Source organism: Myotis nattereri (assembly GCF_964212035.1).
Source record: "Myotis nattereri genome assembly, chromosome: 12".
In the NCBI taxonomy this organism is placed as follows: Eukaryota; Metazoa; Chordata; class Mammalia; order Chiroptera; family Vespertilionidae; genus Myotis; species Myotis nattereri.
The window spans coordinates 60,638,564-60,651,340 of NC_138087.1; the positions used below are offsets into that span (position 1 = coordinate 60,638,564).

Here is a 12,777-nt window from a genome sequence, read left to right on the forward strand (position 1 = left end):
CTTAATATAACATTTTTTTTGCCTAGAAATTTCTCTTCCTATTACACTATCCCTCTATTTGCCCTCACAATCAAGTTCATCATTAACAACAACAAACTACAATCACTGACTCTACTGCCAAAACACTGAGGTTTACTTGCTTTCATTGTGCATCACACCAAGAAAGACTATTTTAAAGCTTGAAAGCATTGAGAGAGAAATTTGACACAGCAGTAAGAACCTATCTTTTTGACTCTTTGATTTTCTCATTGTGATTATAAAAATTACCTGTCCATTCCCCATTTACTTGTTAAAAACTTTTCTTCTAAGTAGATGTTTTACTGCCTCCTTCACATCCTTGTTTCTGAGACTATAGATTAAAGGATTCATCATGGGAGTCATCACTCCATAAAACATGGATATAAGTTTGTCAGTAGCATCCAAATCATCTGAATTGAGTGTCTCTTTAGACTTGGGCTTCATGTACATGAAGAGAATGGTTCCATAGAATATTATCACCACGGTCAGGTGGGCTGAGCAAGTAGAGAAGGCTTTGCTTCTACCGTCAGAAGTGCGGATCTTGAGGATGCTGGAGATGATTAATGAGTAAGAGATGACAATCAAGAGCAGGGGCATCAATGTGAACAATGTCGTGGCCACAAGCATGATGAACTCATTGTCTGAGATGTCAGCACAGGCCATCTTCATGACAGCCAGAATTTCACAGGAGAAATGATTGATGACATTCCTACAAAACGTCAATTGTACCACAAGTGTAGTTTGTACTGCAGAGTTGATAACCCCTGCAAACCAGGACCCAGCTGCCATGGGCACATAGGATTTCTTACTCATGACAACAGGATATCTCAGAGGGTTGCAGATAGCCACATAGCGGTCAAAAGCCATCATGCCCAAGAGCACACACTCCGTTGTCCCCATGGCCAACCCAAGGAACATCTGCACCACACAGCCAGAAAAGGAGATGGTCTTTCTTTCTGAGAGGAAGCTCACCAGTGTGGGAGGAATGGAGGTGGTAGTGTAGCAGATGTCCAAGAAGGAGAGGTTCCCCAGGAAGAAGTACATAGGGGTGTGAAGGTGGGAGTCCACAATGCTAATTAAAATAAGGGTGCCATTTCCCAGAAGGATGACCACATACATTATTAAGATTAGCACAAAAAAGAGCCGCTCAAGCCTTGGGTAACCAGAAAGCCCCTTTAAAAAGAATTCCACCAGAATGGTTTGGTTTTCCCATTCCATTTCACTTTTTCTCTTTTACCTGTAAAAATTCAAATAATTTTTTTAAAAATAATAATTTATTTGCTATGGTAACTCCAAGTTCACCAATGCATAAATATAAAAGTCTTCCATGAACCCAATAAGAAGGAAAAAAGAAAACAGGTAAGGGGAAGAAGAGAAAAAAAGGAAAGGGAGTAAATAAATTTAGAAAGAGAAGTATGAGGGAGAAGCTATTGTATCAATTACTCTTTCTGTTCCAGCAACTTCATACATTTCCTCATTTAAATGCCACAATAATTATCATTTTAAAGATAAGAAATGTATCTAAGCTAAAGCAAGAGAGTTTATTTTAGCCTGCAGTCATATATTTAAAATTAACATGTAGCAAAGGCCAGACTCAAGCTCAAGCTTGCTTGTTTCCCATAATTTATCTGGTATTTTAATGAGCTATAAAATCAATATGGAATCCATTATATCGGAGATTGGGTTAACTTGGAAAGGCAATATAGGTCCTGGGTGAGAGAAACTCAATAGTAACCCACTACATAAAAAAACACCAAAATAAGTGTATCAATCTAATGGGAGAATGGTTAGCAATAAACCAAGCAGTGTTTATTGACTGCCTGATCACCCAAAAAACAGGTGCAATTTATGTAAAGCCCAATAATACTAAGTCTTTTTGTTACAACGTATATATACTTTTTTGGTGAGATATAATTTTTAAATTTGTATTTTCTAAATAATTATACAATAAAATTGATTTTGTCTATTTCAGTATTCAGTTCTATGAATTTTAAAACATATATAGATTCATGTAATTATCACCATAATCAGGACATGAAACTTTCCAATCACCATAAAATCTCCATTGTGCTCTCCCTTTATAGCCACCCTTCCATCTACTCATAAATCCTGGAAAGACTAATATTTTTCTATCCCTACAGTTTTACCTTTTCCAGAATGTCATATAAATGGAAATATATGAGCCACAGGTGTCTGGCTTCTCTCACTTAGCATAAAGCCTTTGAGATTCATCCAAGTTGCTATTGCTGAATAGTATTCCACTGTATGGATGTACTATAGTGCCGGAAGCCGGTCCATCCTTGCTGCTTGACACAGTCTCTGCAGGAAAGAAACATCTGCACAGCATATGTTTCAAGGGACCTGGCGTATATAGCATACTGTTCTTAATATGTTTGCTCCCCTTAGCGCTGTGTGTTTTAACCAAGGTCACCTCTCCGAGAAAGGTTGTTTCCCCAGGTAGGAACTTTTCCCTGAAGTCAGGGAGGGGATGCCTCTCCTAGAAAGTTTGTTTCCCCAGGTAGGAATTTTTCCCTGAAGTCAGGGAGGGGATGCCTCTCCTAGAAAGGTTGTTTCCCCAGGTAGGAACTTTTCCCTGAAGTTAGGGAGGGGATGAAACTCCTTAACTAAGTGCCAGGCGGGTAGTTAATCACTACAAACAATCATGCTTAAGCTACATAATCTTTACTCCCTGGAATGGAGATAAGAAACGCCCTAACCTTTGTAATAGAAATTGACAGGATTAAAATCAACTGGTATAAATACGGATGTAACAAAACAATAAACAGCAGAACCTCTCTGGAGATTCAGACCAGAACTTGGCTGGAGATCCTGGCTAGGCTGCTGATCAACTGAACGCTGTCTCCGTGTCATTCCTTCTTCGCCGACTCCGTCTACGCCTTTGGGAACCCCTGGACCTGCTGGGGTTGGACCCCGGCATCTGGCGCCCGAACAGGGTTCCCTTAGGTAAGTCCCCCCGTACTTGGGACGGATAGGACTGCACCATAGGGTGCTTCAGACCCCCCCCCCCCCATAGAGGATAAGTAGGGTAAGCGGGTAGTTAGTACAGAACTTAGATTGACAAGATGGGTCATACTGAGTCTAAAGAAAAAAGACTCTGTATTAATCTTTTAACGCATATGCTTACTAGCAGAATTGGAGTTGAGGTTTTTCCCAGTGAGACAGAAAGTTTTATAGAAGAAGTATGTCAATGGCTTCCAGAGGATGGAACTGTTAATTTAAAAACTTGGGTTGAAGTAGGAAAGCAATTAAAGAAACACCATGAATCTGAGAAGGTCCTGCCATGTTTCTTTTCCCTCTGGGATTCAATCTGTGACACCTTGGCACCAGAGGCAAAAACCGTTGAACTTTCTCAAAATTTAAATCGTCCCTCGGCTCCACCCAGAGAGGACACATCATCATTGTCTTCAGCTCAATCTAAAAGCAATTTAGCTATGCCTACTGATCGGGAGGAGAATAAATATCATAAACATGACCATTGGTCCTTTCCAGTCAGTAGAGAGGAGAGTGGCCCTCCCATTCAAAACAGGCTCCCCAAATTAGAAAGGAAGCCTAAACCAGGTCCTGTGGCTCCTATGAGCTCCATGTCTAAATTTCAAAGGGCAATAAGAGAAGCTGAAGCTAATGGAGATCTTGAATTCTCACTCTGCTTCCCAGTTACATATGAGAATGAGTCTGGTGGGAATAGAAACCCCACCTTGGAGCCTATACCTTACAAAGTACTTAAAGAATTAAAATTGGCCTGCTCTGAATATGGACCTCTAGCTCCTTACACACAAACCTTGGTAGAAACCCTAGCCAGTAAATGGATGACTCCTTATGATTGGTCACAGGTTTGTAAATCCTGTCTCTCAGGAGGCGATTACTTATTATGGAAAACTGAATATGAAGATCTTGCTAAGAAAGCTGTAGCCACTAGCGAAAAAACCAGAAAAAGAATAACCCTAGACATGATATTAGGAGAAGGTGATTTTAACACGGCTGAGGAGCAAATGAATATGCCCACAGAGGCACTTACCAAAGTAACCAGTTGTGCAGTAAGTGCCTGGAAATCCCTACCTTATACAGCAGGAAAAACAACCACCCTTACAGAGGTTAAACAGAAGGTCGAGGAACCATATCAGGATTTCCTTTCTCGCCTCATGCAGGCAGTCAAGAGAGTAATCAATAACAAAGAGGCAGCCGATATCCTAATCAAACAACTGGCTTTTGAAAATGCTAATAATACCTGTCAGGCTTTATTAAGGCCGATTCGCAGAACAGGAACTATAAATGATTTTATAAAACAGTGTGCTGATGTAAGTCCAGCATTTATACAGGGTGTAGCTATAGCTGCAGCTCTCAAAGGGGAGACATACCCTCAATATGTACAGGCTATAGGACAAGCCAGCAATAATACAGGTAGTAAAAGAAATATGAACTGCTACTCTTGTGGCTTATCTGGGCACTTTAGCAGAGAATGCCCAAATAAAAATAATACTCAGGCCAGATGGCAAGCTCCTCGACAGCCTGGAAATACATTAGGGAATAATATTAATCCTCCAAAAACCGTTTGTCCCCGATGTCAGAAAGGATTCCATTGGGCAAAGGAATGTAGATCAAGATACCATAAAAATGGTCGGCCTTTAAACTCTACAAATAGCTCCCAAGGAGGTTATATCCCATCACCTCAATTGGGAAACTTGAGAAGGGGCCAGCCCCAGGCCCCTGCAATAATAGGGGCATCAACCTTCAACCCCTTTGCAAATTTCGATCAGTCAGTGACCTCTTCAGGGCAACCCCAGGCAGTGCAGGATTGGACCTCCACTCAACCACCCATGCAGTACTAACCCCAGACTCGCCAGTAGCAGCCATTCCTACAGGAGTGTCTGGGCCGCTGCCTGAGGGAACTGTAGGTTTAATATTAGGACGGAGCTCCACCTCGTTACAGGGGATCTTAGTCATCCCAGGAGTTGTTGATGCAGACTACACAGGAGAAATACAGATTTTACTTTCCCCACCCACCACAACTATACAGATTCAGCCCAACCAGAGAATTGCCCAATTAATCCTGTTACCAATACATAAAATAGGGACAGCTGTTACCCAGGAAGCTAGAGGGGCCGGAGGCTTTGGATCTAGTGATGCAGCATTTTGGATACAAGAAATCCATGCTACTAGACCTACAAAAATTTTACAAATTCAGGGAAAACCAATTGAAGGTCTATTGGATACAGGAGCAGATGTTTCCTGCATAGCAGAGAAGGATTGGCCCTCTTCATGGCCCACGCACACCACCTCCACTTCCCTAGTAGGACTAGGCAAGGCATCTAATGTAAAAAAGAGTTCTCAGATTCTAACTTGGACTGATGAAGATCAACATTCAGGAACATTCTGTCCCTATGTAATTACGACTATCCCCTTTACATTATGGGGAAGAGATATCTTGTCTCAAATGGGAGTTGTATTATATAGCCCCAGTGATAGAGTAACATCACAGATGCTAGACACGAGATTTAATCCAGGAAAGGGATTAGGAAAGGAAAGTAATACCTCACACTCCTCGACAGGATCTGTAATTGGGGCCATTGCCCTTAGGACTGCTGATCCCATAGTCTGGAAATCGTCACAACCAGTATGGGTTGAGCAATGGCCCTTAACATCTGAGAAAATATCAGCAGCCCGACAATTAATTGATCAGCAATTAGCAGAGGGACATATAGAGCCATCAAATAGTCCCTGGAACACACCCATATTTGTAATAAGAAAGAAATCAGGCAAGTGGAGACTTTTGCAAGATCTAAGAGCCATAAATGCCACCATGGAAGATATGGGCTCCTTACAACCTGGATTGCCCTCCCCTGTGGCAATTCCACAGGAGTATTGTGTTGTTGTTATTGACTTACAGGATTGTTTTTTCACTATACCTCTTCACCCAGCTGATTGTCAAAGATTCGCATTCAGCATACCATCAGAAAACTTTAAACAGCCTTATCAGAGATACCAATGGAAGGTTCTCTCACAAGGGATGAAAAATAGTCCTACATTATGTCAAAAGTTTGTAGATCAGGCATTGCAAGTTATTAGAAAGAAATTTTCAGATCTATATCTTATTCATTATATGGATGATATTTTACTAGCTCATAAAGATCGGGCTACTTTACAGGAAATTCTTACTCAGACCATCCTTGCTTTAGAAGAACATGGTCTAAAAATAGCCCCAGAAAAGATTCAGACTGAACCTTCTTTTTCATACTTAGGCAGAATATTACATACCTCTACTATCACCCATCAGCCTCTACAATTAAGAAAAGATCATTTAAACACATTGAATGATTATCAGAAACTATTAGGTGATATCAACTGGGTCAGGCCATATCTAAAAATAACCACTCTTGACTTAAAACCTCTATTTGACATTTTAAAGGGAGATTCTAACCCTAAGTCTCCCCGACAATTAACTGTAGAAGGAGAAAAGGCTATAGCAAAAATAGAACAGGCCATCAATAAACAGCAACTACAGTATCTAGATTATTCCAAATCTTGGGCCTTAATTATTCTAGCCACTAAATATACTCCTACAGGATGCTTGTGGCAGGAAGGACCATTAGAATGGATACATTTACCTGTCACTCCTAGGAAGATTGTACCACCCTATCCCTCCCTAGTGGCCACTCTCATTATCAAAGGTAGACGACGCAGTATCGAACTCTTTGGAAGAGAAGTTACTGAGATAATAATACCTTATAAAAGAGAACAATTAGACACACTATTACAATTTGAAGAAGAGTGGCAAATAGCTATAGGTAACTTCCCAGGACAAATTTTACATCATTTGCCAAGATCACCTATATTGCAATTTCTCTCCCTACATCCGTTTATATTTCCTATTAAATGTTCAAAAGAACCATTATCACCTCCTGCCTCCTTAGTATTCACAGATGGTTCCTCTAATGGTAGGGCAGTAACAATCATTGACTCAATAACCCATGTTCAACAAACTCTAGAGACGTCAGCTCAGAGAACAGAGCTTTTGGCAGTCATTTATGCTTTTGAACAATTGCAACAGGTTCCCTTTAACTTGTACACTGACTCTCAATATATAGTTAAATTATTTCCTCATATTGAGACCGCCTCTCTCCCACAAGGAAGAACAGCCATTTTCTCTTTGTTAACTCAGCTACAAACTTGCATTCACAAACGAGAAAAGGCTTTCTATATTGGACATATTAGAGCTCATTCCTGCCTACCAGGACCCTTAAGCGAAGGAAATTATCAGGCGGATTTACTAACTCGCCCAGTAGTTTGTACAGCTCTAGAAGAAGCCCGGCGGTCTCATGCCATTCACCATCAAAATGCTTCTGCTCTCCGTCTATATTATCGCATATCTAGAGAAGCTGCTCGAAGTATTGTGCGTGACTGCGGCCATTGTCCTACTCATTTTCCTAGCCCTGCTACTGGAGTTAATCCAAGAGGACTTAGACCCTGTGACTTATGGCAGATGGATATTACTCATGTCCCATCTTTTGGCAAACTTTGCTATGTGCATGTTTGTATTGATACCTTTTCTCATGTTATCCTTGCTTCTGCACGTACAGGAGAAGCCTTTAAAGATGTAAGTCAACATCTATTCCAATGCTTTTCCTACCTAGGAATACCAAGGGCACTTAAAACTGACAATGGGCCTGCCTATACCTCTAGAGCTTTTAAAAACTTATGCTCTACATTCGGCATCGCACATACTACAGGAATACCCTACAATCCTCAAGGCCAAGCAATAGTAGAAAGGGCTCACCAAACTTTAAAAACACAAATTAAAAAATTACAAGAAAATGAGTTTAAATATTCCTCTCCTCATCATGTTCTACAACATGCTCAATTTGTAATTAATATACTAAATGTAGATTCTGAGGGAAATTCCCCGATGTACAGGCATTGGAACCCTGATCTAACTAAACCTAAAGCCCTCGTCAAATGGAGAGACTTGCTTACAGGAGCCTGGAAGGGACCTGATGTACTTTTAACCCAGGGGAGAGGATATGCTTGTATATTTCCACAGGACGCAGACTCACCTGTGTGGATTCCAGACCGTCTAGTCCGACCTTATGTCTCACCGCCCGCCATCTCTGCCTCATCATAGCACACCTGACCAGTGCCCGTCTGCAGCAGATGTGCAGCCCTGAGCTGGAACAATCTGTCCATTGGGAGGATTACATGTGCCTCCGTTTTGTCTTTCCACATGTCCCAGCTTTGCCCCACATCTCCTTTCCTTTTTCCTTTTTTTAAAATCTAACTACTTGCTTGCTGGTTCTTTGGCCTTTCTCCTTCTTTCCTGAACACGGCGTTTTCTAGAATCTCCCTACCCTACTGTTCCAGGAAGGGCATCTCCCTTTTATGCCATGACTAGGGATGCTTGGTATATGCCCAATACATGGAGTTGTCTTGTGCCAAGAGCCTGACATCCTGGGCTGAGAAAGCCCTGTTCCAGGACTCTCCTTTGTCCTGTATTGGCACCTCTTACCCTTGTGCCAAGAGGGACCCTCTTCTTACAATCCAATTGCCCATAGCTGTTGCCTGAGCTCTCTGTTCATGCTGAGGTTGAAGCCTCATGGTGGCTGGTACCATGGATCTGTCTCTGGCCCAATGGCATAAGCTGGGCCCTCTCTAGAGAAGAAACCTGAGTTCCCTATGATCAATGCCAGAGCCCCGCCAGCAGGCGAGGGAATCCAAAGGCAGTTGCTGGGCATGGAGGCCAGAGGGACATAGGCTATCAAGGAGACAAAACTGAACCTCACATCACCCTACTTGGCCCAGAGATGACTGGTAGTCAACGACGGGTAAGACTCCACAGGGTGGGGCAACCTAAGACAGGCACAGTCGGGGGCCAGTAGGAGAAAACTTGGGGTGCAACAAAGGTGGGGCACAGACCCCCCTCCCCAATGGTGCAGGGGCTTGAACACTCGCCCCTTCTGAGGAAGGTCTCCTGTCCCCATGGCTGCTTCCTGCTTCCCATGCCCAGCTCAGATCGGGACCCAGGTAAAGACAGAGACTGGCTGACAGCAGCTGCCCTCTCACTGCAACAGGACTTGTTTCCCATTTCTACCTGGGACCACAGGGAAAGGGGAAGCTGAAGGAAAGGGCTGTGTCAGGATGCTGCCTTCTTCCCTTCTCCCTCTTTTTTCTAAACACTTCCATGCCTTGTAGTTCTTTTGCTTTCTCTTCTTTTTCTACTACCCTCCATTTTCCATATCAGCTGGATACAGAGGGCACAGCTTACTCCTCCTCGGACATCGACACCACCATCAACCACGGCCCTGATGGACCCTTTGATGCAGCCCTTCAACTTGCTGACGCTTCGGGAAGCCTGTCGCCAGTGACGCCGCCCACTAGCCAGACCAACAAAGACAATCAAACCAACAACTTGAGGACAGCTGAAATCCCTTGACTGAAGAGGCTGGCAACCTTCTACAGGAATGGGGCTCCTTCTGCGCTCCATCCACTATGTTTATAGCTATGCTCACTATCATTGCTTGCCAATCTTCTTCCGAGACTTAAATGGCCCAATCTGAGAGGTGGCCACTGATTTGCATGCGTGATCATTTAAAAAATAAAAAAGGGGGAATTTGCCGGAAGCCGGTCCATCCTTGCTGCTTGACACAGTCGCTGCAGGAAAGAAACATCTGCACAGCATATGTTTCAAGGGACCTGGCGTATATAGCATACTGTTCTTAATATGTTTGCTCCCCTTAGCGCTGTGTGTTTTAACCAAGGTCACCTCTCCGAGAAAGGTTGTTTCCCCAGGTAGGAACTTTTCCCTGAAGTCAGGGAGGGGATGCCTCTCCTAGAAAGTTTGTTTCCCCAGGTAGGAATTTTTCCCTGAAGTCAGGGAGGGGATGCCTCTCCTAGAAAGGTTGTTTCCCCAGGTAGGAACTTTTCCCTGAAGTTAGGGAGGGGATGAAACTCCTTAACTAAGTGCCAGGCGGGTAGTTAATCACTACAAACAATCATGCTTAAGCTACATAATCTTTACTCCCTGGAATGGAGATAAGAAACGCCCTAACCTTTGTAATAGAAATTGACAGGATTAAAATCAACTGGTATAAATACGGATGTAACAAAACAATAAACAGCAGAACCTCTCTGGAGATTCAGACCAGAACTTGGCTGGAGATCCTGGCTAGGCTGCTGATCAACTGAACGCTGTCTCCATGTCATTCCTTCTTCGCCGACTCCGTCTACGCCTTTGGGAACCCCTGGACCTGCTGGGGTTGGACCCCGGCACTATAGTTTGTTTATCTATTTACCTGTTGAAAGACATTTGAGCTGTTTCCAATTTGGGGCAATTATGAGTAGAGCTGCTATAAATATTCATGCCCAGATTTTTGTGTGATCAATTTCCATTTTTCTAGGGCAAATATCCATGAGCAACATACTGAATGATATGAGATATGCATACCTAAATTTACTAGAAACAGCCAAACAGTTTTCCATAGTGGCTATCTCATTTTTGCACTCCAACAAGAAGTGTATGAGATTTCAAGTTGCTTTCCATCCTCATCAACACTTGGTATTGTCAGTATATATATTTCTTACACATCCTAGTAGGTATGCAGCGATATTGCATCATAATTTTAGTTTGCATTTCCCTAATGACTAACGTTTGGGGAATTTTTTCCCATCTTTATTTTCTCTATAGTAAAGTGTCCTTTATGTATTTTGATCATTTTTAATTGGGTTGTTTGTTTTCTAATTGTTGAGTTTTGAGAGTTCTTTACATATTCTGGCTAAGAATCATTAATCAGATATATGACACATATTTTGTCTACAAGTCTGTGATTTGTCTTCTCATTCTCCTAATGCAAACACATTTAGTTGCCATTTTAACTAGTTGCTTCTTAAATCCAACTGAAAGAAACACTATGATCAAAGGGACATCTTCTAAAAGTTCATTGACACCTCTTATCTTGGGTGAATCCTCTGGAAATAACTACTGCCATCATTCAGGGGTCAGGAAAGGTAGGTTTTGCATTCAAAAAGCTTGACTCAAAGTCTCAGACCACTCCTTTTAATTTTCCCTCAGAAATAGAGCTTGCCTACCTGCTCTCCCCCACCCCAACACACATACTAATTTATAGCAATATCCTTATTCATGGACACAAAATCCATTGAAGGTGTTCTAATTCATTCACAAAGCAAATAGGCACTTAACATGTAGACCATTTCTCCTTATTCAGCAAATTGACAGAAAATTTTAATTCTGAATTGAATCCTTTAGGAGTATTTCAACTAGCTTCTAATTACCTTTATTACCTTTTGTCATTATTAGGGCACTTCAACTTTTATTCTATTTTGTCCTTATTTCAATCAATTCTACCTTTTATACTTTGAGATTCTTTCACACCATAAAAATACGTGCTTCTTTTACTCTGAGTCCCAGATCACCTTTGTAATGCTACCCACCCAAATCCCAATTCCCTGTTAAATGATGACTAAAAAGCAATTTCACTGTCTCACAAAGAAAGCTCTCTTTGTCTATTAAAAAGAACATGTATGTTTTATTGAATTTGAGATTGAGATTTTTACTGACATACAGATGTGCTTTAGAGCAAGTCTTTCTACACAAAGTTTCTATAAACAATAGAAAACTTCTAGCATGAAGTCACAGGATGTTAAAAATATTAAAATTCAATAAACACAATTACCCGCTCCACATCCCCAACCACAGAGAGGAGTAGGCAGCTATCAAGCTTGGAGGGAAACTTCCTGTGAGATGGCTTTCCCAATTATCAGACAGAAGCTTAAGCACCACATGGCCTAGCAAGAGGGTGTGGTGCAAGTCTGTGTTGCAGAATCAGCCACAGGGCACTCCACCTCCTATTTCCCCAGTTCTGCTTCTTCCCAACCCTATCTTGACTGGGGGCCTGCACAAGCTGTCAATTCAGTCCACACTGCTTCCCTCAGTCTTCACTGAAAGCCTTTGTTCGGTGGATTGGATCAATGATAGGCCTCTGGCTCTGTGCAGAGCCCATGGACACATACTCTACATGGTTTCTATATGGATTAAATCTGTCTATGGCCAGCAATGACCTCAGAGCTAGGGTCACTCATCCATGGTCCCTCTGCTTACAAGGCCAGTAACTAGCTATGTGACCTTGGGCAATTAACTTCTGTGTCTCAATATCCTTACCTATAAAAGGACCTTAATAGCATCATTGTGGTGTTCTGGGGAGAGTTAATAAAACAATGCAAATAGAGCAACTACCCTATGGCAGGCACTATTTTGGTTTGCTTCATCTTCCCTTTACTTACTCTTTTTTTGAGTCCTTTTACACTTCTGTCCCCAGTTTCATGCTCTTACAAGAATACATTTAAATTTTTATAATCAGACCTGTTAGGTAGCTCTCTTCTTACTCAACCAACCTACTAATATTCATGACATCTATGATATGACATGGATGCACATTATACCAAACTCTATTCACTTTGCAATGAAGGGCATTATACAACTATAGCAAAGGCCGATGCCATTTAAAATAAGGAACTCAAGGGGTTGACATTGTTTTGAAGAAAGGCTATTTCAATTCATTCATCTAAAAGTTAAATGAAAGTGTGTGTGTGTGTGTGTGTGTGTGTGTGTGTGAAATATTATGTCTAAAGTCACCATGGGAATACATTACCAACAACAAGAAAGAAGAATTAAAAGTTCTCAAAACCATTCCCAAAATACTCATGCAAACATAACTATGAAAGCCAAAATTATTT

General features: G+C 41.7%; 1 protein-coding gene across 1 annotated transcript; it reads right to left on the reverse strand.

Moving 5' to 3' along the window:
- Window positions 1-282: 282 nt before the first annotated feature.
- LOC308528220 (olfactory receptor 13C9) lies at window positions 283-1,236 on the reverse strand (the record flags this gene model as incomplete). The annotated part of the gene is made up of 1 exon (XM_081103765.1): window positions 283-1,236. One exon carries the CDS (start codon window positions 1,234-1,236, stop codon window positions 283-285), a length of 954 nt encoding a protein of 317 aa, XP_080959891.1.
- Window positions 1,237-12,777: the final 11,541 nt, after the last annotated feature.